At 50.5% G+C, this 26,525-nt stretch overlaps 1 protein-coding gene across 7 annotated transcripts in view; it reads right to left on the bottom strand.

The window, feature by feature from the left end:
- Positions 1-26,525, bottom strand: part of KANSL1 (KAT8 regulatory NSL complex subunit 1) — a 71,163-nt gene that overhangs the window by 8,644 nt on the left and 35,994 nt on the right. For 5 of the 7 annotated variants that reach the window (XM_065039513.1, XM_065039510.1, XM_065039509.1 and 2 more), the window contains 5 exons: positions 13,851-13,992; positions 10,337-10,441; positions 5,361-5,476; positions 3,722-3,917; positions 2,117-2,282 (listed from right to left, as the gene is read on the bottom strand). In XM_065039513.1, coding sequence (XP_064895585.1) covers positions 2,117-2,282; positions 3,722-3,917; positions 5,361-5,476; positions 10,337-10,441; positions 13,851-13,992 — 725 coding nt within the window. The remainder of the gene's footprint in view (positions 1-2,116; positions 2,283-3,721; positions 3,918-5,360; positions 5,477-10,336; positions 10,442-13,850; positions 13,993-26,525) is intronic. The other 2 variants (XM_065039511.1, XM_065039514.1) reach the window with 1 other exon arrangement.

Below are 26,525 nucleotides of genomic sequence, written 5' to 3'. Positions count from 1 at the left end.
TGACACTGTGGCGCTTCCTCCTCCTCCTCCTCTGAGCGCTGCAGGCCTCCCAGGGACCAGCAGATGGCAACCACAATGAGCCCGGGCACCCGGCCTCATCCTCCCAACAAGGTTATTACATCATCTGAAAATTCCCAGCGAGAAACCAGATGAACCAGAAAACAAAACAACACAACAACAACAACAAAGCACTCACAAAGCCCAAGTACAACGGGTTAAAAGCTGCGATGCCTATGCCTCGCTTCCCAGAAGAATAAATGATCTTTTTCCTCCTGCGGCACCTGGCAGTTTTGCCCCCGGCAAACTGCACCGCAGACCCCGGCTGCTGGCCCGGAGAAGCCCAGAGACAGGCTCAAAGCGGAAGGTGGCACTCGCCCACAGCTCCGGGGCCAGGCTCCTCCAACAGCCCCACCGGCTCCTCCAGAAGCCAGACAGTTTGCTTTCAAGGTCAGCCCCCCAAAATGATCATGTGGGAGCACTGACAGCAACCTGGATTAATACTCACAGAGCCCTCGATGCAGACTAACACCAGACAGAGCACTTCCCCTACCTGAACACACTACCTGGCTTTATGTGTGGGTAGAGAAGTATCCCCACCCTCAAAAAGCAACCCTAGCAAAACTACATTAAGCACTAGTGAATAATCAAAGTCAATCTGTCATTGCCTCTAGGAGGGAGGAAGGGAATGGCTATTTCTGTATAGCTGTTTTAAGCTTTATACCATGTAGCTTTAAAAACAAAGGTTTTACTCTCACGCAGCCAGGACAGATCTTCTACCATGTGAGCTAGCTGCAACTGACCCTAAGAAAATGGAACGTGAATATGGGATGAGGTAATTTGCTCGGTGGTCTTGCTGCAATAGTGCATAACAGGTTTTCTCACCGCTTCCTGGGATATTACATTTAACACTACAGACCGTGCATTACAAGTGCTGTGAAATACACCTCTGCTTCAGGAGTTCAGTGTGTTCAGTTCCTTTAGCATTCCTTAACAGAGATGTATCTTTAGGGTGGGGGGATTTAGTGTTAAAAATAGAACCAATTTACTATTTTAGTCTGTTTTAAATATAGTGCTAGTGAACGATGCCAGATTAATTGTTCCCAGACACCCCATGCATTTCCGAACGTCACATGAAGGTTGTGCAAAGCTGGGATCTAAAGCCGAACACACACATTAGCCCAGTGTCTTAACCCGGACCAATCACTTTACATCCTCCCGGGAAGCAGGGACACACACTTTCCTCCCAGCGTCACCCGTGCTGTTCTGCACCTCAAGCAGCCACAGTTCCTACACCAAGGGAAGGAACCACTGGGATCTATTTACTGCCTGGCTCTCCTGATAAAAGTACCAGTTCCTATCATTTGTAGACCTGTATTTTGTGATCAGAGGAAAAAAGACGACAGATGGACACCAACCACATGCATGTCGATAGTTCTCGGTCCAAGAACACGCTTTGTATTTACTTTGGTAGCTCAGGAAGCAAAAGACTCTGGAAACTACTTATTTTTCCTTGGGAAAAGTCCCTACACACGAAACCCGTGAATACCCCCCAGTCAGGGTTGGTTAGTTATTCCTCTTAACCGCCCTGATACCGTAACACAGGGAATCTGAGTGTCTTACCCAGAACGTCCCTTCTTTCTGTACCGGGTGAACCACAGAATATAATCTACGATTCCTTACAAGGTCAAAAAAATTTCCTGTGACTTAAACCAATCCACAAATAATTTTACACAGATGAATAAACTCTGTGGAATCAAGTATTTCTCAAGTGGTTTACAGCAACAAAGACACCAGCCTAAGACCCAGGCCCCAGTACAGCCTCCCAGGGACTGCCTGGTTTCTTCATCCCGAGTGAAGTTCCAGATCAGGTTCCCATAATACACATTCAGAGCAGACTCCAGGTATAACGCTTTCCTGACCCCTTCCACTCAAGTACATGCTCTACTCCTAAAAACACTTGCAGATGAACGAGCCTGGTTGTACTGGAGCAGACCCGCAGCTCCTCTGCAGCCCGGGATGGAGGAGCAGGCTCTGGAGCACGTCCAAGCGTGTCCCGTAAGCCACCCCGGGGCCCCGTTTGCCAGCAGCCCTGGCAGCTCCCCGGGGCTGCGCTCACCGTCTGGGAACGACAGCACAGGGTGAACACACGAGTCCAGCTGGGACAGGCGCTCCAGCAACGGGGCGTCATACTGGATTTCCAGAGCTGTCGAGCTTCGAGTGCCACACAGAGCACATGAAGGGTTCACATCACAGCTGCATCGTGCCAGGCTATTACGATGGACCTGGAAACACAAAGAGAATAATTTTAATACATCAGAGGTCGATGTATCTAACGGCTCTTTTCACACACTCCCCTTTGACAGCTCACGAAAAACATCCTAAAGGCTGATTTTTTTAAAATACCTTGTAAAACACCTGTTCATTTAGCCTCAGCTCATAAAGGGACACTTTAATTGGCATAAACACAACTGAAAACTACTACTCAGCAGCACAGAAAGTTTAACATCTACTAAACTTGACTAAGGGTGTTTAATTTGATCTAGGTTGAAACCTCACTTACAAAAGCAAAGAGGCAGCAGAATTCAGTTGTCAGAGAGGGAAAAAAGCCGTGCTGAGTTCAGATGGGTCAGAGAACCATCACTGCATGCCAGGAGCTGACACTTACAGGGACATCTTTACGGAGTGAAAAAGCATGTTTTTTCAACTTTGTTTCTTCCCTAGACAGACTTTCAATTCACAGATTTATAGACTTCATATGTACTCCATTTGTGTGAAACCACTGCAGGCAGATGCACAACTAGATGTGAATCCGTTACAGAGACAGCAACCTATGATTCCCTGTCAAAATGCAAGGATGTATCTAATCAGATTCTGCACAAGTCTGTTCTGGCTCTAGTATATTCAAATAATTTCCATTAATGACTTGAATGATGGAAGAGATAATACCCTTAAGCCCTAGAAACAACATTAGAACTGGGAAGGGCTGCAAGCACCTTGAAGGAAAGAGCTGGAATTCCACTCATAGTTACAAATTAAGAGAAGTCTAAAATAAATCAAATGTAATTAACTGAAGGCAAATGCAACAAGTGGATGCTTCAGTGCCCAGTGAAGAGGCAACTGAGCAGCAGTTCTGCCCAGAGGATCTGGTGGCTGTTATGGATCCGAAAATGAACACGGACCAGCAGCGTCAGACCATTACAGAGAATTAACACCCTGCGGGGCTTTACTATCAGGATGGCCGTGCAAGACGCAGGAGATAATCCTGCCGCTCTGCTCGGCATTGCTAGCGTTAGCTGGAGGGCTGCACCCAGTTCTGGGCACATATTACAAGAAATGTGTGCATCAAATAGAGATGAAAACAACAACAAAAAAGTACAAGATCCAAAAAAATACGTCCTGCGTGCAAAATGAGAAAGCCCTGAGGCATGTTTAGGGCAGAGGTGACCACACTGAGAGTCAGCACATCAACATTCGCGCTTCAGGGAAAGCTTCTGAAGCGATGAGGGGAGCTGGCCAGTTTACACTAGGACTTGGACTACCGGTAATAACTTTAAATGGCAGCTTACGTTACAAAGTTTGGTTTGTTTGGTTTTGCTATCTGCAGGGACACCTCTTCATGCAAGAGCAAAAAGCACACTGGACCAACGCACCAGTACCTCTCCAGGCTCTTTGGTGTGGAGCTTCAGCTAGACACCACATCATAAAACCAAACAGCACTAACCTTTTTGGAAAGGGGCATAATGCTGCTGGGTCGAACAAGCCGTCTCTTCTTACAGCTCAGCACTGGGCGAGTGCGAGCTGCTACACACGTTCCGTCCGAAGAGGAAGAAACCATGTTCAGTCGTTGCTTTTTATGCAAGAGCTCCTCAGCTTCTTGGCCATCTCCCTGAGCACGTTCTGCCAGGCCGGGCTGAAGACTTTCCCCAGAAGAGAAAAGAACACGAAACACAGCGTTATTCATTCAGACCCCACACTACCCAGCAGCACCCGCCAGGTTCATGGTTCAGACCGCAGCAAACACTCTAAGCTGAGTTCAAAGCATTGCAATTTCACGAGGCAATAGCTTTTATTAAGCCAACTCTAATTTTTGCTTTTACTTTCACCACTTTCCACACTCACTACTGAAGCTTTGACAAAAACCTTTGGAAGTTCTGAACAAAAAGCGGCACCTAAAGCTGGACACAGAGCAAGACCAAAAGCCACTCTAGACCTGAACAGCTTTAATCCTAGAATTCAGCTTCCCCCAGAATTACAGTTCAGGGCATCTGAAGACAACAGGTTCTCCTGAGTCTAAATCCAGAAAGCACAAGACCAAGAACATACAACTTTCTAGAAAAAAGATTTAACTTTGTTGTAAACTTGATTAATATTTGAGAACTACACCTGTAACAACTCTCAGCAGGATGTTAACATTAACCTTTCTGTCCTACATACAAAGGGCTTTCCCATCCACACGCAGTAACCCTGCCCTACCATGGCATCAATACACATGCCACCTACCAGCACAGCTCCTCAACTACAGAACATTTTCATGCATATTTGACAACTGCTTCATTTCTAAAAATGCAAAACATTAGAGTCCTGTGGCCGGAGGCTCTGCAGTTCAAAGGCTACAGACACATCAGGGCTCTGTTACCGACCGCAGTGCTTCCGCAGCAACGAGTTGACCGGTGCTCCCTACGCGTGCTCATGCTGCAGCATCTCTCCCTCCGCAAGGTACGAAGCAAGTGCACGGGCGCTGGCAATGCTGCTCCAGCCACCACCAGGACCTCGAAGCACCATGCGTTCAAGGATTTCTCAAGTGGATCAACCCTAAACTCATCCTGTACCACATGAGAATTTCTTTCACTTGTTTTCATCTACCCACGGAAAGGCCTTCTCAACGAAACAGAGCCTGGAGAAACCAAGAACTTGGAAAGTCTTACTCCCCAAATCAATGGGATTTGGGCTCCTCAGTATCTCCAGAAAAGTGAGCCAGTGGTTACAGATACTTCTGCAAAATAAATGCAAGTGGGCCACTAGTACCTTTGAATCATACAATCTGCAAATGTATTAAAAATACCCATAAAGAAACAGTTTTGAACATGCTCATTCAGGGGTTGCCTGCAGGGCTGGTTCATGTAAACACAGCTCAGTTTAATACCATTTTCAGAAAAACAATGCAGCAGAAAACCTCAAGCAAGCAACTTCTTTCACAGTGTTTCCAAGCATGATCTACCACCATACTTCTTTCAAAAATAAACCATTCATACCATTACTAACCCAGTTCCTACCAACCAGCGTGTTACAGGCTGTTTTCCAATGGGACTTTCTCAAGATCACAAAAATGAAGCTCTTCCCATAATATGCAAGCAGCTTACGTGTTAACAACTCCATTGACGGGTCTTGGTGCTCCACAGGGCTTGGCTGGATGGGGCTCAGGAGTATTTGTAGCAGAAACACCCAAGACGTCTAGCGGCTGGGATCCCGAAACACTCTACGGAAGGATGAGAAAGATCAAACATGTAAAAAGCACTTCCTACACAGCCACAACTTTCTTACTCTCAGTCTCTGGTCGCGGACTCTGTGCTGTAGCCATGTTTCCACGCGGGACTTCAAAACAAGGGTTTGGAAGTCACAATGTGAACGGGAGGCTGGAGATGCAAGGACTTCTTAGGAGCAGTTCTGCCAGAGCGTGGACGCGTGACAGAGCTTTCAGTGCAAGAAAGGACGGACTTAAATTCCCCTCAGGCAACCACTAAGGAGCATGAAAGGCTGATGTCTTTAAGGAGATTTTAGCATTTTGTCTCAATAGTGCAAACAAGTGCATAACCACCTGTATATCTTGCCGGCGTCTTCTTAGGTTTGGTGCTGTGCACTAAGCGACACAGCTGCAAGCTCTTGTCTAAGCATTTTGGGGGAAAATAGGAGAAGAGGGAGTGGAGAAGAGACTTGCAAAACTGAATTTGCATTTTAGCTAAAAATCTCTGCAAACATGGGCCAAACAGTACTTTATAAAGCTAAAACTGCCTGATAAACACAAAGCTGGAAACAGAGCTTTGTCAAAGGAAAGTAACCAAAAGCTAAGCTCGAGACACAGAGCTCCCCAGTCCCTTCTGCCTTACGTCTGAAATACAAAGCTCCTCACTCTGCAGTGAGCAGCAGTTACTGCACGTCTCCCCCTGCCCTGCAAGTGGCCTCAAGGCGGGGGGGATGACCACTGTCGCCACAGCTTCCAAGGACACATTTGTTTTGGACCTCCTGCCAATGACATCCCATGGCTCCAGCACATTCACACCCCTGGGACTCATCAGCCCAGTCTCATCCTTGCAGCCCCGTTTTCTTTGCAGACATGCTCCTCCTCCCGGGGTTAAACTTCACTTCTTCATTCCTGCAGCACTTCCCATGCTCGCTGCCAACGCCCCTCTAGGTGGGTTTCCCCCTTTGTGTGAGCAAGGGCAGTGGCGCTCTTCAAGTACTAGTAACAAAAGACAAAATAAAAGGTCTGACTTATCTACATAGGTGTTCAATCCATCAGTTCCCCTGCTCGTCACACAGTTCATCTCAAAAGCACGAGTACAGCATCAATTAGAATCTTCCCTGCAGTCACTCCCTGAACCAAACGAACAACTAAAATTCAGCTGTGGCGGTGCTGGGCTCATGGTTTCCAGAATAGCAGAGACCTGACTCACCAAGGGAAGAGCAATTTCTAATGACACAGACAATTTCTGTCTGTTGCCTGTTTGAGGAACTTTGCTGGGTTTTCTACACTTCTGCTAAAATACAGAAGTTTCTCCCGTGGGACGGGGAGCAGGGACAGGACCAGACGGACACGTTTGTCTCTGACGCTCGGCCTGGCCTGAGCGCACAGACGTAGGGGTGAGATCAGTTCAAGCAAGCGCAACGCAGCACCCTGGCAAGGTGAAGCGCAGGAGCCCAACGTTCTCCCTCTGCTTTCCAGAGGCCTGGCAAGGCCTTGGCCAGAGGCACCCACGGCTCAGGAGGGCAGGTACGCATGACTCAGCAGCTCTTTTGAAATAAGGTATTAATTTTCTTCTCCAGAAAGGGTCTTAAAGGAAGAACCTCTCTTCCAAGAGCTGTCTCTGGCTCAGACAGGAATAGGGGTCACCCCTCTGCTTCCTGTGGAAGCGCTGGAAAGCGTCAGTCCAAAGTCTGCTTTTATCAGAACCAGCCCAGGCTCACCTTATCACTCTGAAGCTGGGTGTACCCTAACACGGCTCCACCATGAGGAACGGAGGAACAAGCAGGACTGCAACATCTCCGGTGTTCAGAGCAGAGCGCTCGCCCAGGGCTGTGCTGCCAGGCCAGGAGCCAGAGGGTTCGTCGCACCAGCTCCAGACTGAGCTCTTATCTGTGCTCTGGGTATGCCTGGTGTCTGCAAGTCCAGGTCTTTAGGACCCTCAGGGCTCCTCCAGAGGGTGTCAAAGCTTCAGCTTTAGCACACCTGCTTGTTGCACATTAAACCAGGAGCCTGCAGACTACCAGGGGCAATCAGGGCAGTAAAGAAGCCATGCACTGGCAGGCAGTCACGACCCAACCCCAGGAATGTCCCCTGTATTCCCAAATAACCCAAACAAAACCAGACAGGTTCAGAACTTCACCTATTACTAGATAAAAACCCCTAACACGGGAAAAAGCCTTATCGAGACACTCCATCAATATCTTACCTCATTTGCTATTAACATTTGTAAGTGTGCCCCCCCTTATCAGACTAGCAATACAAGCAACAAAGCAACGTCAACAGCCAAGTTACCTCCTCACAGCTTCGTGTCATCCCCATCTTCTTTGTACACTGAGCTTCCAGTTCCCAAGAGACCTTCCCAGGCCTTCTTTGCAGAGCCAATCCCTCCGCTGCCCACAGGATTAGCTCCTCCTGGGGATTATCAGCCACATCGCACATCTCAAGCTGATGCCCAGGAACACGTATCCTGCACTCCCACTGGCCGAGGGAGGTACCCATGAGCAGATGAGAGCCAAAGAGGAGCTGGGGATGGCAGGGGATGCATTCCTCCCCTTAATCCATGTTGCAGACCTGTCTCTTACTCTGGCAGTTTGAGGGAAAAAAGGGGTAAAAAAACAAAAAGCCCAATTCTAAGCAGCCCAAAGAGTGCCAAAATGATAAGCACCTCACCTCTCCAGGAGTGGCCTAGGAGATACCCTTCAGGAAACGTCCTAACACAGCAGGAATTGTCTCTGGGCTAATCTCTGGCTCAGAACAGACCAAGACTGACTCAACTCTCCACCCTCATGAGCAAGTCTAATGAAGCACAAACCCTCCCAGCAGTGGGTGCAGAAGGCAGGTGCCCGGAGGCAGCGTTTCTGGGGGCTCACACCTCCAGCACGGCGGCAGAGAAGCTGGCGGCACGGAGGGATGCGGACGTCCGCCCGCAGCCACGCACGGAAGGGGAATAAAAAGTCCATTTCAGGAGGAGTTACTCTCCAAAACGGGAAGGATGGCTACAGGAACAGCTACAGTAAGGTTCCAAGTAGGCACCTGCAGCCTGCTTTACATCGAAAATATTCTTCACCGCTCTCAGTATCTGTTATTTGTGTGACTTTTACCTCTGAGACCCGCAAGAGATCGGACCTCCATCGCTCTAGCGCTGCTGTAATATAAGTCCCTGTCTGATGAGCTTATGCCCAAGTGAAAGGGATGAGAAAAGGGACAATGCAGGACATGAGTAAACACAGCAACAGCGATACAGCTGTGAACGGCACAACCCAACAGCACTGGCCAAGCATTTTCTTTTTCATACATCAGAAATCTACAGATATTTTCTGTCCCTACATACAGAGATGATGTCTAAACCAATCTAAGAAAGGACAACATGATGATTTTGTAAGTATATGAAAAATGTCTTTCCTGTGTAGAGACAAAGTCAGGTGGGACACAGCCCTTCCATCGGCAGATTCCAGGTTGAAAATATACTTGTGTCAAATAACACCCTGATTTAAACAGATAAGGAAGGCAACATTATTCCTATCACTATTAGATTTGACCATTTATCTCTGTTAGCAGCCTGCTATTTACAGATTAGCTCCCAAGTAACAGCCAATCCATCAGTGCAGGAACATGCTCTTTCTGAAGTGTATCGGAGCACACTGTCACTGTGCTTGTTTGTTATATCTGAGCACTTTTTGGTTAAAGCATGAAAGCGGGAGGCATCACAGCTCCGGACCAGGCACTAGGTCAGGATGTGATGCCATCAAGCCCTTCGGCAGCCCCCGTCACCCTGGCTCGCCAGCCTTCCGGCGCTCCTCCGTAACGGCTCTGCTTTCAGCCGAAGCACTATCAGCAGCGCTGCCTCAGTCATGAGCAAAACCTGTTCACTGTACCGAATTACACAGCGGAGTTTGGGGTTCTGCTAATCTGCTAATTAAAGACCTAAATTCCAAACACACATCTGAAAGCCAATGCCAAGCAAGGAGACATTTTATTGCAATCACTTTTAATAACCACGTTGTGGTTTGATGTTACTCAAAAATTTCACAGTATTTTATATTATCACTCAGCATCAGGAAAACTCTGACAAAGTCTTGCCCGTGATCAGAGAAAACACTCAAAATCGAATTTTACAGGCACTTCTGGTTAAGTTTTTCATCTGTATCAGCTACACTGAATATTGGTCTATTAGACTCAAGCACTCCCACCGCAGCGAAGCTCTGTTTATCTCCAGATGCGGCATCAGGCCAGAAAGGCAGGGCTGCTGCAGCTCGGCAGCACGGGGACCGCCCTCCTCCTAGCACTACCCTACAACTTCAAAATCCTCCGTTTCAGTAAGTCAACGTGTCCCACAGGATCAAAAGTAATCACAGCCGGGCTGAACCGTACGATCAAGCCTTTAGTCTGTGCCCTACATTTCTGCATTAAATAATAAATACCTGGCACTCCACATAGTTTCCAGTGCATCTCACCGAAACCATTAGTTCCAAGGGGTAACAGTCAGGCAGATATTAACAGCCACATCTTTAGAAGACTTCGCTAATTGTGCTGCTCTCAGTTTGAGATACTTCTGCTACAAGGAAAGGATTTTTAAGCTTCACAAAATGCTAATGCACATTACAAAAGTACCCCACGAAACTCTGTTCTAAAAGGTGTTTAAAGCACATAACTTATTAACCCCAAACAACCCGGGACGGAGCGAGCTACTCAGACCAAGACAACAGCAGCTCCCACGCGAAGTCTCAGAGAGATGCTCCTGCAGCAGGCCAGTCCCCTGCCAGACACGTGGGTCAAGCACCCCTCTCCAGCACAGCCTAAAGGATCCACCCTCCCAACCCAAAACCGATGGGCGTGAAGTATCTGGACCCAGTTCCTTCTGCTGCTGGCACTTACCAGCCGGTCAGCCCCAGGCTCCAGCTTAACTTCAGCACTAAAGGGACGGGATGCATCGTCTGCTGCAGGATCAGGGGGTGATGCTTCACCAAGAACTATCAGACCCTGGAAGAGAAGGAAGGGAACAGGAATTAACTGTGGGTCCTCTGGTCTCAGCACGGAAACTGCACATCCAGCGTCCCCCAGAAACCGTAACTGCTGCACGGAAGGCTCACGTTCCCGCCGCGCTTCTCCGACACAACGCCAAACCGAGTCCCCTGCTGCCCGCACCTTCCTGACATCTAGGCTGAACTTGGCGGGAAGGACAGCGGCTGGAGCCAGACCGCACGGCTTCCGCGCACGAGCAGCAGACGGCGAGCTCCCTCTCAGGCCAAACTGCTGACCCGCTGCTGCCCGGCCTGCTGCCCCTCCTCCCGCCCCGCACGCGGGGGCTCCCGGAGCCGCGGCCCGCGCACGGAGAACGGCCGGCGCGGGGAGAACGGCCCGTGCGGGGATGAACGGCCCGCACGGGGAGAACAGCCGGCGCGGGGATGAACGGCCCGTGCGGGGATGAACGGCCGGCGCGGGGATGAACGGCCCGCGCGGGGAGAACGGCCCGTGCGGGGATGAACGGCCGGCGTGGGGATGAACGGCCCGCACGGGGAGAACGGCCCGCACGGGGATGAACGGCCGGCGCGGGGAGAACGGCCCGCACGGGGAGAACGGCCGGCGCGGGGATGAACGGCCGGCGCGGGCACGAACGGCCGGCGCGGGCACGAACGGCCGGCGCGGGCACGAACGGCCGGCGCGGGGATGAACGGCCCGCGCGGGGATGAACGGCCCGCACGGGGATGAACGGCCCGCACGGGGATGAACGGCCCGCACGGGGATGAACGGCCGGCGCGGGGATGAACGGCCCGCGCGGGGATGAACGGCCCGCGCGGGGATGAACGGCCCGCACGGGGATGAACGGCCGGCGCGGGGATGAACGGCCGGCGCGGGGATGAACGGCCGGCGCGGGGATGAACGGCCCGCGCGGGGATGAACGGCCCGCGCGGGGATGAACGGCCCGCACGGGGATGAACGGCCCGCGCGGGGATGAACGGCCCGCACGGGGATGAACGGCCCGCGCGGGGATGAACGCTGCACCGCGCGGCGGGGCAGGGGCAGGGGCAGCCGCTCCCACAGCACAGGGCTGAGCCACCCCTAGCACCTCCCCGAAATCTGCAGTCAGACTCGTGACGCCGAACGTGTTTTTTCAAAGAGGTGGTATTCCCAAAATTCAATAAGGAAAGAAAAACACTGACTAACAAACTATTGCCACAAACCTAGCAGGACAAAGCACGGTGGCACACTTTTATCAGGTTGTCCTGTTCATGTTTTGCTCTAAGTGAAGCTTACTCTAAAAGCAGAACTGCTTTCTCTCTGAACAACAGCAAGTAAAATAATACAATTATGCATATTCTGAGCTACATTACAATAAAACAGGCTAAAATGTGCAAGGGATTAGAGGGTTGGCAGAACCTACAGGCCACAAAGACAAGACCCAACACGTAGCTATGGAAAGGCTGCTCAGATTAAGCACAGGGGGATCAGTCATTTGAAAACAGCTTCAGAGGCTGCACTGCGTGTCGCAAGAAAGCGAGCCCAGAAGGGAACCCGGACACGCCATCGGGGGACAGGAAAGCGCGACAGCGTCAGACCTCGCACGCAGCGCTGTGTCCGCAGCCGGCGCCACAGCACACGTCCCCTCCAGCCTCTCGCAGGGCTCACCCTGCACCCTGACACAATTCTCCGCACAACAGATCAACAGCTTTTCAGAAAGACAGCGGCAGCCCATAGCTCAGGAATACTTTATGTTAAAACAGACAGTCCATCAACTAGATGCAACTGTACATGACCTCATACCAGCAATGAGGAAACAGGCAGCTTCTAGAATAAACATTACAATAATTTTCTAGAGTTTCCTGACATTCCAGAAGGATGTTTAGTGGATGAGAGGGGCTGGAATTCTATATTCAATTAAATACTGTTGTGCTTTTCTGTACTCTTGCAAGCTCGTCCCCATGGCGCTCCCAGAAACACCTCAGGCCTGCTCCGGCAGAGGTCGGCCACCTCCAGGTGCCGAGTGCAGGAGAGAGCGGACATGGAAACAGCAGGAAGTGGGACTGAATTCAAAGTTGGAACCAAGGAAACTGTTTCCCTTTGACACTTGAGAAACCACGTGGGCTCCTCATTTGCTCAGCAAGAGAGTGAGGAGGGAAGCACCGGCACCAGGAACAAACACCCGCCAGCGACTTCCGCCTTCAGTTCAAAGGAAGAGGACGAGGGGAGCGGCCCCGCGGCCCGGCCGGGGAGGGAGCAGGAGCAGCCTTCCCTGCGGCAGCCACACATTTGGCCTTCCTGCCCTTGTACAGAAGGTATGCTGCCCAAACCCACTGTGCACGCCAGTCCTCATCTCCCATTATTAACTTTTAGCATATAAATGTTTAGCTATTTTGCATTTTATACTTGGAAACCATCCTGCATGATCAGCTTTCTCAAGACAGAAGGAAGAAATTCATTCTGAAACCAGTTCATTAACTCGACATACAGTCCACTTCCCAGAAGCCTTTTGCTAACGTATCCCACTCAGCAAGCCCTGCTCTTCCAGCGGGGCATTTACAGTTCTCCCTCACTCAACCAGCCCATTTTTCTACATAGCTACACACAAGCCCAGTCTTCCTCTGCCGCCTGGGCTTTCCACCCACCTGAAGGCGCTCTCCCCACCACCCCAGAGCACCGCGCGCACCGGGAAAGCCTTCACCGGACTCGGAATTCCTGAGCATCTCTAGGCTGATGCAGCACCATGTGGCCTTCTTGCCACAAACCCCGGACACTCGTCCCTCCGAGGCCTGACATTCAGCCGTACATGCCTGAACAAGCCTTGGTAACAACTCCTTCCTCATCCTCTCTGCTCTCCCCCATTCTCCCACCATCCGAGAGCAAGTCTGAAAAAAATAACTCCCTCCACAGAGAAAGGTCAGCACCTAGAAACGGCCTTTTTTTGTGACAGAGGCTCAATCTTCAGCCCGTTTTAGGCGACAGCATTCGGAGCCCTCTCCACAGTCCCCCCCTCCACAGTAACTTTCTTGTTAACTTGTTCCTTACCCCCTTTCTTCAGCTACTCCCAAGCTACTCTCTCTTTCCAACAGAGAGGTGTTTAAAACCAAACAAACTAACAAACAAATAAGAGAAAGGTTTGAACAATGGAGAACAGCAATACACATGCAAAAGCAACAGTTTTGTTCGGTAACCAAGACTGACTTTAAAGTAAGGTATAACTCTATTCATGTTACCATATTGAACCAGGGAAAAGAATTACACTCAGCCCACGCCAAAGAGCATTCCAATTAATCACAACCGTGCAATACGCTTTTTGAGATGCAGGGGGAAAAGAAGCATCAAATTTTGCATACGCACTCCCCACTGCATCAGACAGCCATGAGGAGACTGAGCAAAATCACACGTATCCAAATGCACTCCTGGTCCTCACCTTATTGGCTCTAATCTGCTTGTAAATGTCCGTTTGCTGCCGGATTCGGTATTCCAGGTCTGAGACGTGGGCTTGGAGCCAATTCCAGCGACTGACGATGGCTGCGCGGTCTGCTGCCCATCTCCACTCTGCCCTTCGCCTCCTGCAAAAACAGGGAGGGAAGGGGGATTATCTGGAGTGTGATTTTAATTACACAGTCCACAAAAAAACCGAGCAGATCTGACAGATGGATCAAAAGCTACATGCTGGATGGCACGACCGATACCATCTAGCCACTGCTAATAACTACCAACCGAACTACAGGCGTACTATAAAAGCCATGCCTCTGCAAAGCGATCTTAATACAACTTTGGTACCCAGCGACTGAAGTCCTGCCTGTGCAAGCATTAAGCCGGTATTCCACGCTTAGCCACTCCAGCGGCTCCAGTCCTACCTGGCCCCACATCTGCCAGACCCACTTTTCCAAGTCCTGGAGAAAACAAAACCCATCTGCCCTCCCTCGCTCGACTTAGCCTCTTTTAAAAAAGGCCTCTGTCATCAGCCTCAAAATATGCCTGAACACCAGCACATACCTTGTGGCCACAATTAAAACTCAGCAGCAAGTTTCACAACACACCACCATTTGGTTCTACGAGTAACGACAGCTTGGAGATAAGCAACAGAGTTAACAGCACCTTGCATAAGCTGCTCCCCTGCAAGAAGGTGTTGCAAAGGAAAGCGGCTAACAGTAAACTTGATTCCTGCACCTGATGGCTTTACCGAGCAAGGCTCACAATGGGCTGAGCAGCTGCCAGCGCCACCCCGGCATCACCCGATCACGCAGCCCTAACCCACGTCTCCAGCCCAGCCGTGTTTTACTCTGTTCCAAGGACAATGCCTTGCAAGCTCTGCAGTCCCTCCTCCCTGCAAGGCACGTCCAGTCTGAGCCTAAATGTCACAAAGTCCCCTCCCCAACACGGGCAGGTAGAGACGCCGTGTCTGGGAAGCAGATCCCCCCACCTCGCAGAGAGTGCCTGAGCATCGCTGGAAAAGCTGCACTGCCCTGACCCGCGCACGTGCAGAACTGACAGCGTTCTCATGCAAGAGCTTCTCACAAGGCTCTGCAGAACACGGTACTTCCCTGCCAGCCAGGTTTCAGTGACATTTTACCACACTCTCATTCCAGAAGCTAAGAACAGTTTTACTGGAGAAGAGTTCATTTTTATTTATAGCTTGAAACCACAAAAGACCTCTGCAATAGCTGTATCTGCTTTTACGGCATCCTCAGCATCTGTGGATGCCGCACGCTACCCAGACCCCTACAAAGCCTGGACTCTAAGCCCGATCCTGGCGAGCTTCAGCTGCCCTCTGGGACCCATCAGCATCAGGACTTCTTAAAGGAACAGGCTAAAAAAAGATCGAAAGCTGCTGAGAGCACCACCAAACTGCCAGCTCCTTTGCTTGTTTCTGCAGCCTTACAAAGCACCTGTGCCTGCTGGAACAATACTGGTCTGCTCTGCTAAATACATGTCATTCTTTTGTTCAGATTACACAAAAATCAAGATTAAGCATAAAACACACCATACACCCATTTAGATTTCTAAGTGACACGGCAGCGGAAGCAGCAGGAGACCGGCTCTTCACCTTAAAATCAGGACACCTGCTACCCCTGAAAAAACACACTGGATATAAACCAAAAATAAACCAAGAAAGCGAAAGAGGAATGTACACTTCATCTTCTGACACCCTGCGGCAGAGGTGGAGGAGGGGAAGAGACATAATGATGGCTCAGCCACACTTTCCAAAACAGTACCGAGTGTAGTGTGGTCCTCTATATTTAGAATTAAGCCATTTCAGAGCCTCTTCAATTACACCCTTTGCTGCAATGTGCTGTCAGCAACATGTGTGTGTTTTCCTCATGTAGATCAGCTCCTGGATAACAAACTGCGAAGCTTCTTTAGCTTTAATCTCTATATGAATACTTTGCAAGAATGATTGTTTTCTTGACTAGCATTAGAAAGTAGCGACCACGCACAGAACAGAGCACGTGAAGTCGCTTCAGTCAGCACGGGCAGTCACCCGAAACCTCAGCCAGACACCCCACTCCGCGCGGAGGGAAACGCACTTTCTTTTCTAAACATCAGGGACTTTAACGTGACAATTAATAAAGAGTTTACTGCACTCACTGGAAATGGGTTTTTGATTCAGCTGAGAAGTTGCCTGAGGAGATGGCCGCGGCTGCGGAGCTGCACAGGGATGCGCGGCCCGTCCTGAGAACGGTCTTGGGCTTCAAGAGGCAATGCTGACCGTTTGCCACGCACAGCTCCTTCCATCCCAGCCGGCTCTGGATCGACAGCAACCTGCCTGCGGTCTGGTATGGCCCTTCGCGCACTGTCCTCTCCCCGAGGATCCAAGAAATACACGTGCAGGATCCCAGGACCAGTTACACACGTCTCTCAGACTGCTCCGGCCAATCTGCAGCTGTAGGCAGCCACAGGCCCATCCTAAACGTCGATTCTGCTCCAAAATTTCTGCACAAGCTGCCTTCCCCTTCCCAGCCCCGTGCTCAGCTCTCACCCCGCGGCCACAGCGCTCGGCGGGGCACGCCGCGGCTTCCCGAGAGCTGCCCAAGAGCACCAGCGCTCGGTGCCACCCACTGCTCTTCACTACAAGAGGGACCCATTGCCAGCTCCAGCAAACAAAACCAGGGCACACCCGAGATAAGTTCCCATTTCCACCCAGGACCTTCAGCGGGGACAGAATCTGCCAACAGACCACAAAAGTGGTTTCAAATAGGACAGTTTATGGCATTCAGCTGTCAACTCCGCCAAAGGGCAAATCATCCGTATTAATTCCCACGTTTTCCTTGCATTACCCGCCACAAGGCAGCAGCCCCGGGGCAAAGTTTAGTAGTGCAAATGCAATGCAATGCTTCACGTCCACACTGGTGCAATGCCTGCTCCTGAACAACAGAGAGATGCCAAGAGACATCTCCTGGTTAACACCAACTCCCGCTGACTCACCAGACACTGAAAAACACCAGCATTAAAATCAGATTAAAAAAAGTTTCCCATCGCTTTTCTCTGCTCAACTTTTGAGGGGCTCCAACACCAGTATTGAAAACAGAGCAAACTACTGGTAGGCTTTCTGTCAGAGTCCGTGCTAGGGTCAGCATTACCAGTACTTACACATCCTGGAAAGCCAGGCCATGCCCAAATGAAAAAGCCCCGTACTCTGCTCACAACAAAAACCTAAGCGCCATCCCTCACGCACTGCACAAATGCAACTTTCCCCATTGCTCTCATGATCTTTAATTGTGCTCAGCTAAAGAAAAAAGAGATTCGCACCCAATTCAGCTGCTATTTTCCACTTTGCTCCTGTCCTCATGCGCTCTTCAAGTTCATTCCTCACACCACCAAGCTTTTATCCTCCTTTTTTTTTTCAGACCAGTACAAAACCAAATCTATAGGTGGAGCAAGAGCTAAACTCTGCCAAATAAACTTCTATGACAACTCCAAGACAGGAAGAGAAAACCTCACAAGCCCTCAGGAACAATCTCATTAGCTGATCACAACATTCCTGCCTGTGAAGAAGCCAAAGTGAACAATTTGTTCAGCAGAACGCCCGCCCCCCCACCCTGTGGACAGACACATCAGCTTCTGAAGGGCTCTTCTATTCCCAGCATGTGCTTGGCACTAAGCTGATCTAGTTCAAACCTCAACTCAGTTCATTCATTCCTGTATTCAGAAAACCGAAGACCTCTAGAGGCTGCGAGTAAAGAGCCATTTCCACTGTTCCTCACTGAAAAATCCCCACTGCTCAGGGGAAATTTGTAAGCACAAATCCTACGGCACTTTGCTGCTGAGCAGGGCTGAGCAAGGATGGGGTCCTGCCAAGAGAGCGGGCAGCGCTGGCCCCAGAGCCCAGGGACAGGCCCCACCCGCGTTCAAACGGAGCAGATCACAGCTGCCCATCCAAAAATGCTGCTTCTACAGAGCAACCATCACTCGAGATCAGGATACGAAAGGTTTGTTTTGGCATCTCTAGCTCATTTCTATTAAAACAGAAAAAAAAAAGGAAAGGAAAAGAAAATGGCCCGGGCCAGACACGAGCAGACGCCTGAACGGGCACAGACACCGCGGCAGGACCAGCGCACGGCGCCGGCGGCCGCTGCGCGCCGCAGCACGCAAACGCCTAGCGCTCCAGCCGCTGAACGGCGGTGCGGAGCCACAGCTCCCCGCAGCCCCTCCACCCGAGTCCTGCAGCCCGCTGCTGGACAAGAGCGCCTGCCCCAGGCCGCCCTCCCCAGAATATTCCCAAATCCCCTCCCAGCTGACAGTTAAGTGCAGCCAAGGGCCTGAGAAAACCCCTGGACGGGTACAAAACTCAATCACAAACAGACCCACAGACGGAAAACAAAGGAGGGAAATTAAAAATACCGAAGTGAAGCAACTGCCAAGGGGGTCAGCAAGGGCCACCCCCTGCCCAACCTGCTCACGGCACAGAGAAGAACAAAGCTACCGAACCACCTTCACAGCCCTTCCTGCCTAATAACAGATGATACTGGGATCCAGGACAATTTTAGCTACATTAGAAGCTGAACAATATAAATATACTTGAATCCACTCTGAGAAAGAAGCTCTCCCCGAAACAAAATGTCAGGGGACTATGTTGGTGAACAACACTGTGTATATGCCTCTGTATCAGCCTTATCTTAACAAGATTTATACTTCTGAAGTGAAAGTGGTTTCAGAAAAGGAAATAAAAAAGCTACCTCCTAAACTATCTTTCATCCCTTAAATGTAATACTTTGAAAAATAATACATGCCATGCTTACATGCTTACAGGAACCCCAGCAATCAGGCAGGCAACAAGCCAGCAAATTCTATGGAGATGCACACAGAGCAAGCTGTACTCAGTTTTTCATCAGTAAACTGAAAATCATAATTTCATTTACCTCCCATTTTTAGCTCATAGCAACACTGCTGGCTGGTGAAACACCACCTGCATCACCTGCGGAAAATGGTAACTCTAGTTCTCGCATGACCCTGTGCCACCTTCAGCGTCTGGCCATGGCGCAGAAACGGAGTCAACAGCCCAAATCAGAGCAGATCCAGAACCCTGTCAGCCAAGGGTGAAACGCCACACTGCCCCGGGCGTTACACAGGGCACATGCGCTCCCGCACAGACAGAACATTTCATCCTGATGTGCAACTGCTGGGAGCCCACCACCCCCGGGTTCAGTCCTGCCACGGTCCCACCACCCCCGGGTTCAGTCCTGCCACGGTCCCACCACCCCCGGGCTCGGTCCTGCCACGGTCCCACCACCCCCGGGTTCGGTCCTGCCACGGTCCCACCACCCCCGGGCTCGGTCCTGCCACGGTCCCACCACCCCCGGGTTCGGTCCTGCCACGGTCCCACCACCCCCGGGTTCGGTCCTGCCACGGTCCCACCACCCCCGGGTTCAGTCCTGCCACGGTCCCACCACCCCCGGGTTCAGTCCTGCCGTGGTCCCACCACCCCCGGGTTCAGTCCTGCCACGGTCCCACCACCCACGGGTTCAGTCCTGCCACGGTCCCACCACCCCCGGTTCGGTCCTGCCGTGGTCCCACCACCCCCCGCTTCGGTCCTGCCACGGTCCCACCACCCCCCGCTTCGGTCCTGTCATGGTGCGCAGCAGTGATTCACGTTGTGTCGGTGATGCTGAGTCACTTGCCTTGTCTGTGCTGGTTCTTTCTCAGTTCATCCACAACCCTAATGGAAACCCACAACCCTCAAAAGGAACATGTGGCAGCTCCCCCCAAAGCCTGGAAATGGAGAATAGTCTCTCAAAAAGGTTGGGTAGATCCCGTAATAGGTTTTGGTTTTAAGAACCGGATGGATGCAATACATGTCTTCTGTTTGGATGGTAACCCTAAAATACTAATTCGGGCCATCAGCAAAAGGACCTGCGTGATTTGATGCCAGCTCCCAAGCAGGGTCTGCACACAGTGTCAAGATGTTTCGTCCACACGACGGCCGCACCGCCACACGTCCCTGCGTCGTGCCCTCCTCACCTGCGGCCAGGCCACCGGGAACCCAACCACCGCCGGGCTCAACTCCGCGCTGACAGGTGAGAGAACAGGTCGAAGGGACAGAAATGTTTAACACTCCTGTCCCCTGTGCCAACCCAAGCGTTTATTCAGCTGTCTGAAAACAGCCATTCCAGGCTTTAGCTGCTCTTCGGACCTTAGCACCAGCGACTGTTCTGTGACAACAGTCTCAAATTCTGATTTTATTCTTTCAGCTATGCCAATGCAAGGACTTTGGCCCCTGTCTGAATCCTGTTTCGGCACCCGCGAAGTACAGAGCAAAGCGTGGGGTGAAGGGGAAGGAAGCAGGCCAGGGACACGATGTGGGAATCAGAGGAGCGCGGACACAAGGAGCGGGCGGTTATGCCAGCAAAACCGACTCTCCAGATGCACAGCAAAGCAGCCCGTCAAAAGCCACCACATTTATAAGAGAATTTATTAGACCACTTTTTCAATATAGTTCTCCACATGCTCACAAGCGACTGCGCAGGCACAGCAGCCAAGCGCACAACCAATACTGCCAACGTGCAGAATTTGCCCGCTCATCATCGCTCCAGAAAATGCAGAGCAGCGTGTTCCCCTGCAGCCAAAGCCAGGATGGACAGGCAAGACTATATCATGCCCGAAAGGTGTTTGAAACTGAGCAACAAAGTTTTTTCCAACTGCAATGCACTTCCAGTCCATTGGGAATTTTCCCCTTAGAGCTCTGAATTAATCCGCCATTCTCAACAACACACACTAAACACCAAGATGCCCGCCTTTCCCCTCAAAATGCCTAAAATAGGATTGTTCAGGCGCACAACTTCTTCCTGGAGCCTATCTTCCTTTTTGGCAACTAAGGCCGTCTATCAGTGTAATTTTGCTTACAAAAGCCTCCTAACGTGTCTGGGTTGCACAGGACAGCACAATCACTGGTTTTTTGGATGTGTAGTTTTCGTTAGAAGTTATACTTTTTCTGTTAGAAAGCAGAAAGTGGCAGAAGCACTAAACCAATGGAAATTCTGCTCTGATCTTTTTTTCTCCTCTTCACACTAAAGGTGAGATTTCAAGAAGAGATTTGCAACCTCCCTTTGGCAAACTCAGTAGCTAGCGACCGGCAACTCCTGATCACTAAGCGGAGGATACGGCACATGGTAACGCAGGCTGGTTTTACCATCTTCGCTAACGCATCCTGAGCACAACCAGCAACAACAGTCAAAGCTATTTTTCTTGAATCTCTCTAAAATAAGAGGTCCTGAAACACCTGACTAATTGCGCACATTGCAGCTCCCCACCCCAAAACGGTGCTTGCTGCCAAAGCACCACAGAAGCACATGCAGGTGGGTACACTGGCAAAGACCGCAAGCCAAGCATCCCCCAACACAACCCTGCAGAAAACCACCGTCCTCTCTAGAAAACACTATAAAATAAGCAAAAACGGCTGGGATGCCCCCAGCCGAAGATGCCTCACGGGCCGGGCCGGGCAGGGCTCGCAGCAGCAGCCAACGTTTTCCAAGCAGGTGCGCCTGAGCAAACCAGCCGCGTCCCAGCGCCGCGTCTCGCTCCGCCAGCACAAGGCAGCACCTCATACTGGGCAGCGCAGGACGAGCTGACTTTCTGGACTGCTGTAAACGAGGCTTCCCTGAAATCAGTGCAGGCAAAACACTGAAGAAGGGAGCGTTCAGCATCTTAAATTCTTCAAACAAGAGTAAGTGTACAACAGAGAGGAGACAATTACAGCACACAGTAAACTGTTTGAAAAGTTATTACACTTGCTCAACTGCAAACCCCTTTGTATGTGTGCAAATAGAGTAGCCTGCTGCCAAAGAGGGGGAGCTCTCACTATAGACCATTAGTGGCACAACCCCTGGGGAAACAAGAATAGAGCCTATGCAAATCAGGATCTATTGTTAAAGGGGAGAATTTATTTCACATTCCGGAGCAGCAGTGTTCCTGGAGCATAACAATTGGTGAGGCCCTTCTGCTGAGTACCGCACATTTTTATGCTCCACAGTAAATCAATATTCCATAACACAGAAACTATGTTAAATTACTGCTAGTCTGAGGACGGCAGCTCACAGCTCCAGCTGGTGAGCAGCACGACTGCGACACCGTATCAAAATGGACTTACTTAGGACACGTTCTTCATCGTTCAGAAGAGTTTACTTAAGGCAGAATTTACAGAGTTATTCTCCAGGATGTTAAAACCCTTCAGCTCACACCATAAAGAGAAAGACACCAGCAAGGGCAGTTCCTGATCGTGCTGCCCTCAACTCGATCTAAACAAGTACAACTACAGTCACCTAGTGCTGCAAAACTTTCCACTCAGGCAGCACCAGCAAAACTCTCTCATGTAATTAAGAAAAGCTGCAATTAGTGCTGAAGCGGAGAACTCCTTGTACCCCACAGCCCCGCTCCCCTTCAGCCTCCATGCAGCCCCCCAGCTGTGAGGACCCACCGCGGACTACCACGGGGTGCAGACACCTGCCCAGGTGTTTCAACGGAGCAGCTCATCTCCACCAATCCACGCAGCACCGACGCGAGCAGTCCAACCAATAACACATGTTTTCATTTTCTTCCTGGTTTAACTTGCAGGAGATACAGAGTCTTTGCCTTCTCTCCCACCCACTGCACTCAGTAGGTACCGACAGGCAGAACGAGTGAGTGGCGCTGGCTGCTCCCGTCTTCCTAGGAATGAAAAATGCAGCTTCGGTCTCTTTGCTTTTTATTATGCAGCCATTAAGACTCAAGGTCGAAGGGTGTTTCGTCATGGGTCACAGGGAAGGGGGCTGTTTTTGTTTATCTCCACAGGTTTTGCAGCCCAAGACAAAAATGAAACTTCAGGCTAAGTGATTACACCGAGGCGGGTGTCTTCTCTAGGCCTGGGAAATTTCTGCACCGCTGAGGTTACTTCACCCACCTTATCCGCTCTAATGTCCTGGAAGGAAAGGGAGCAAGCTGTGCCAACGCATGCCTCAAAATGCCGAATTCCAACATGAAGCTTGTCCCTGACCGCTGCAAGGAGGTTGGAACTAGGTGATCTTTAAGGTCCCTTCCAAGCTAAACCATTCTATGATTCTAAGTCTGTGTTCTGAGCATCACAAAATTATTCTCTGCTCTGTACATGAAGCACAAAAGCCTCCTCTTAAAACTTTTGTTTTGCTTTTCAGTCTTCCTTGCTGCTCATTAGGGCAAGCAAGTTTTTAAGCTCACACAGAGGCACAAATAGAGAAGAACACATTTGTCTGGACCGTGTAGTGACATGAGGACAACGTATGTGGAAGCCAAGAAGGATTTCCAGTCGAAGCTATCATCGATGCCAAATATGGCTGAGATGGGCCAGAGCGGGCAGCGAGAAAGGGCAAACTAATGGAATCTAGGGAACACCGAAACAGCAAACAGAGGCAGCAGTGATGTGTAAGAGCATCCGCGGTGCGAATTCACCCGTCAGGCGCAGAGCCAGGGCCCCTGCCCTTCCTGGGAGAAGCAACACAAGCTGCTTCCCAAGCGCACCGGCAAAGCCGCGCTGCAGAGGAGCCATCTGTGCGCGTGTAAATGCATCTCGCCCCCACTCATTCCTGGGCTTGCCCTCATTTCCAAGCCTTCCATTTGAGTTGCTTCAGAGTTGTAGGAAAAATGAAAATACAGGTTTTCTTGGCTTGAACCCTGCTCAAGGTAACGGAAGCACCAGGCCTTTCAGGAAGAGAGGCCACCCGCTGAATAACGCCGCTCACCGTGCAGCGGAGTCTGCAGCAACGTCGCACCCACACAGGGACCCCCAACACAGCCCCCAGACCGCGAGATCACCTCTTCAGTCTAAAATGGCGCAAGGATACGGCTGCACACCAGCATTAAAACTGAAGGTCACTCAGTCAAACGGAAGGGGCAGATAGGCTATTTCTGGCAGCAGTCCAAAAGAAGTTTCCTCTCTCAACTCAAAGAACCCTTCCAGTTAACACAGAAATAATACACTTCTGGCCTTCAAGCCCTTTGTCTAAAAAAATGGGATAAAATAACCCTGGCTAAAGGACTACTATACAGTACAGGAGCATGAAAACGTTCAGAGAGAAATGGAAAGGGAGAAGGAGAACAACAGGAGACAAACGGTTTTGCCTGGAGCCATAGAGGAACACGGCACAGAGCAGCTGTGCAGCGCCGGGGCGGTACGGGCAGGGAGACGGGCACCTGCTTCCGGCTACCGAACCGGGGACACGCAGCACTAGAAACAGAAGATCAGAAGGCACAAATTAAGGGATTAACAACTCCATCCACAGCAAAGGACGCAGAGAGGTTTCACAGCACCGCATCAAATCTGAGGCCAGGATCCCAGTAAGGATGCAGGGGTGATGGTGCGTTTGGGGCAGGTAAACTCAGCGCTGTCCTGGAAGGTGCTGAGGATGGACAAAACGCAGCCGACTGGGATGCTCAAAACCAGAGTTTTATCTCCATTAGGAGAAGAAAGACACAATCTGCATTGTTCAGCCATGTGAGACCCCTTTTATAACGGATGCTCCAGTGCACAAAGGACTGAAGAAACACAGGATTCAAACATCAAACAGGAGACAAAATAGACCGTCTCTGCTTTCCAGGAAAGGACTGAGCTCCGACCAGGTCAAAGAACCTTCTAGAAGGGCAACTCTGGCCACTAATGAACGTCCCTAATGAAGGGTTTTCAGGGCACTTCTCATCTCACTGTGCTGGGCAAGACTCTGCTTTATCCTGGATACCCAGACCACACACAATCATTCCATTTACAGTGCACAGCTTAACGTACAAACCTCCTGATGACGTGGAATTTTGATCCAAATGTCTTAGATGTCACTCCCCTCAATTCAGGACCTGTTTCCACCTCTAAAAACCACTTTGTTACCAAATGGTTATTGAGTCTCTAGTCATGCTCTGGGCAGGGAGACAGGCTTCAGATGACAAACTCTGGATAACGCACAGAGGCCAAATGCATAAAGTCACCAGTGTGCAGCCACCTTTCTTCTACAAAGCAAGAAGACATGAGCTCATGAGATTTATGGAAGTTGCGAGCTAACCCGGAGAGCAGAGATATGGAATCAACTCCGGGTGGGCTCCTAGGAGGAAATTCCCATCTGACCAGGAAGAAAAGCAAAGAACAAACAAAAAGTAAGAAGGGAAGGAACTCAACAGCAGTGTCTATGGTTGTATACCCATGGTCAACTACACGGGACTCTAATATTTGAACTCATTTACTACATGGCGCAGGAAAACCTTCCCCTAGGAAGCAGGGCTCGACAGAATCCCGGCCGACACGCTCAAAGCTGCGACTCCATCCTGAGCCTCCTCATTCTCTGCTCCATCACACACTTCCCTTTTGATCCTGGATGCGCTACTTGACATCTTTTTCTCATCTATAACACAGCCAGAGGAGTTCTGGCTCATCTTCAAGAGGAGCCGTTATCTATGGTGTATTTATTGTCCCAGGCAGAAGATTGCTTTAAACTGGAAAGGATTTAGTATCACAGAAGAAATTCAACCCGTAACCATCAATTTACCAATGCCAAAAACATTCTCTCTGATCACGACAGCACACCCTCTGAAGCAGAGCGGCGGTCAGGGAGAAAAGGCAGAACCAAGGGCCGTTTTTCACCTGGTGTAACTGCTAATTGTATGACTGCCCTCTCTAGCTGCAAGGGCTGAAACGTGCAGGCAAAATATGTATCTTGTATACACAGGGACACAAGTTTAGAAGTGATTATACAGACTTTATTTCATTTTTTGAGACTGAAGAAAGAAGGAGCAGCAGGTTAGCAGTCCACTCATAGCAACTGTACTACCACTACTATTTCGGTTTTCGCTGGAGTTCAGCTGCACAAGGCTCCTCCACGCACGCCCGGCGAGCGGGCACGTGCGGCCGCGCGGTGCCAGAGCCGCTTACGCGCTCCCAGACGCTCCCTCACGACCCCCTGCAGGTTCGGGATCTTCCCAGAGACGCTTTTACTGCTTCATAAAGCTGCAGAAAGGACACGTGCTGTTCAGCGATTATTTTTGTCCCCTTGTGCTCTATTTTAATTCCTCAATGTCGCAAGGAAAAAAAAGGTGCTATAACTACACCTTCCTTTTAGAAATCTTGAATGCTTATTAGCACGCCTGATCTACACAAAAAGCCCAAACCAAGCACAACCACCCGTATGAGCTGATCTCCAGCAGCCAGACACCCCAGCTTCTGCACAGCTCCCCGGCCCCGCTCTTTTTTAGATCCACCCTTCCCTGGAAGCTCCCGGTTCACAGTGACCTTGCCAGCTTGTGCGCCAGAGACTGGACAGTAACTCAAATGACATGGCAAAATCTTGTAGATAGAGGGAGCAAGAAAATCCAGCTAAGTTTCAAAATCCTGCCACCCCCTCACAGCCTCCTCTCCCTATGTAACATTCGATTATGGGAAAAATGAATGAAACGACAAGTTATTTAGAAGCAAATGCACATAAATCTGTGAACGGAGATCCTTAACCTCCGATGTGTCACAGGCAGGAGCGATCTCTTCCCCACCCGTGGAGGCAGGAAACTGAGAGGGAACCGCCTTATCAGCCCCGCTCTCTCCTCCTTCGTCTTCTCCTTTGCCGTCTCGAGCAAAAAGCAGATGATGTAATACCCTTCCAGAACAAATACGACCACGCTG

The sequence above is a fragment of the Columba livia genome, chromosome 23 (genome assembly GCF_036013475.1).
Source record: "Columba livia isolate bColLiv1 breed racing homer chromosome 23, bColLiv1.pat.W.v2, whole genome shotgun sequence".
NCBI classification, from domain to species: Eukaryota; Metazoa; Chordata; class Aves; order Columbiformes; family Columbidae; genus Columba; species Columba livia.
The sequence above is the reverse complement of the archived record's forward strand: the minus strand, read 5'-3'. Positions and strand labels throughout refer to the sequence as shown.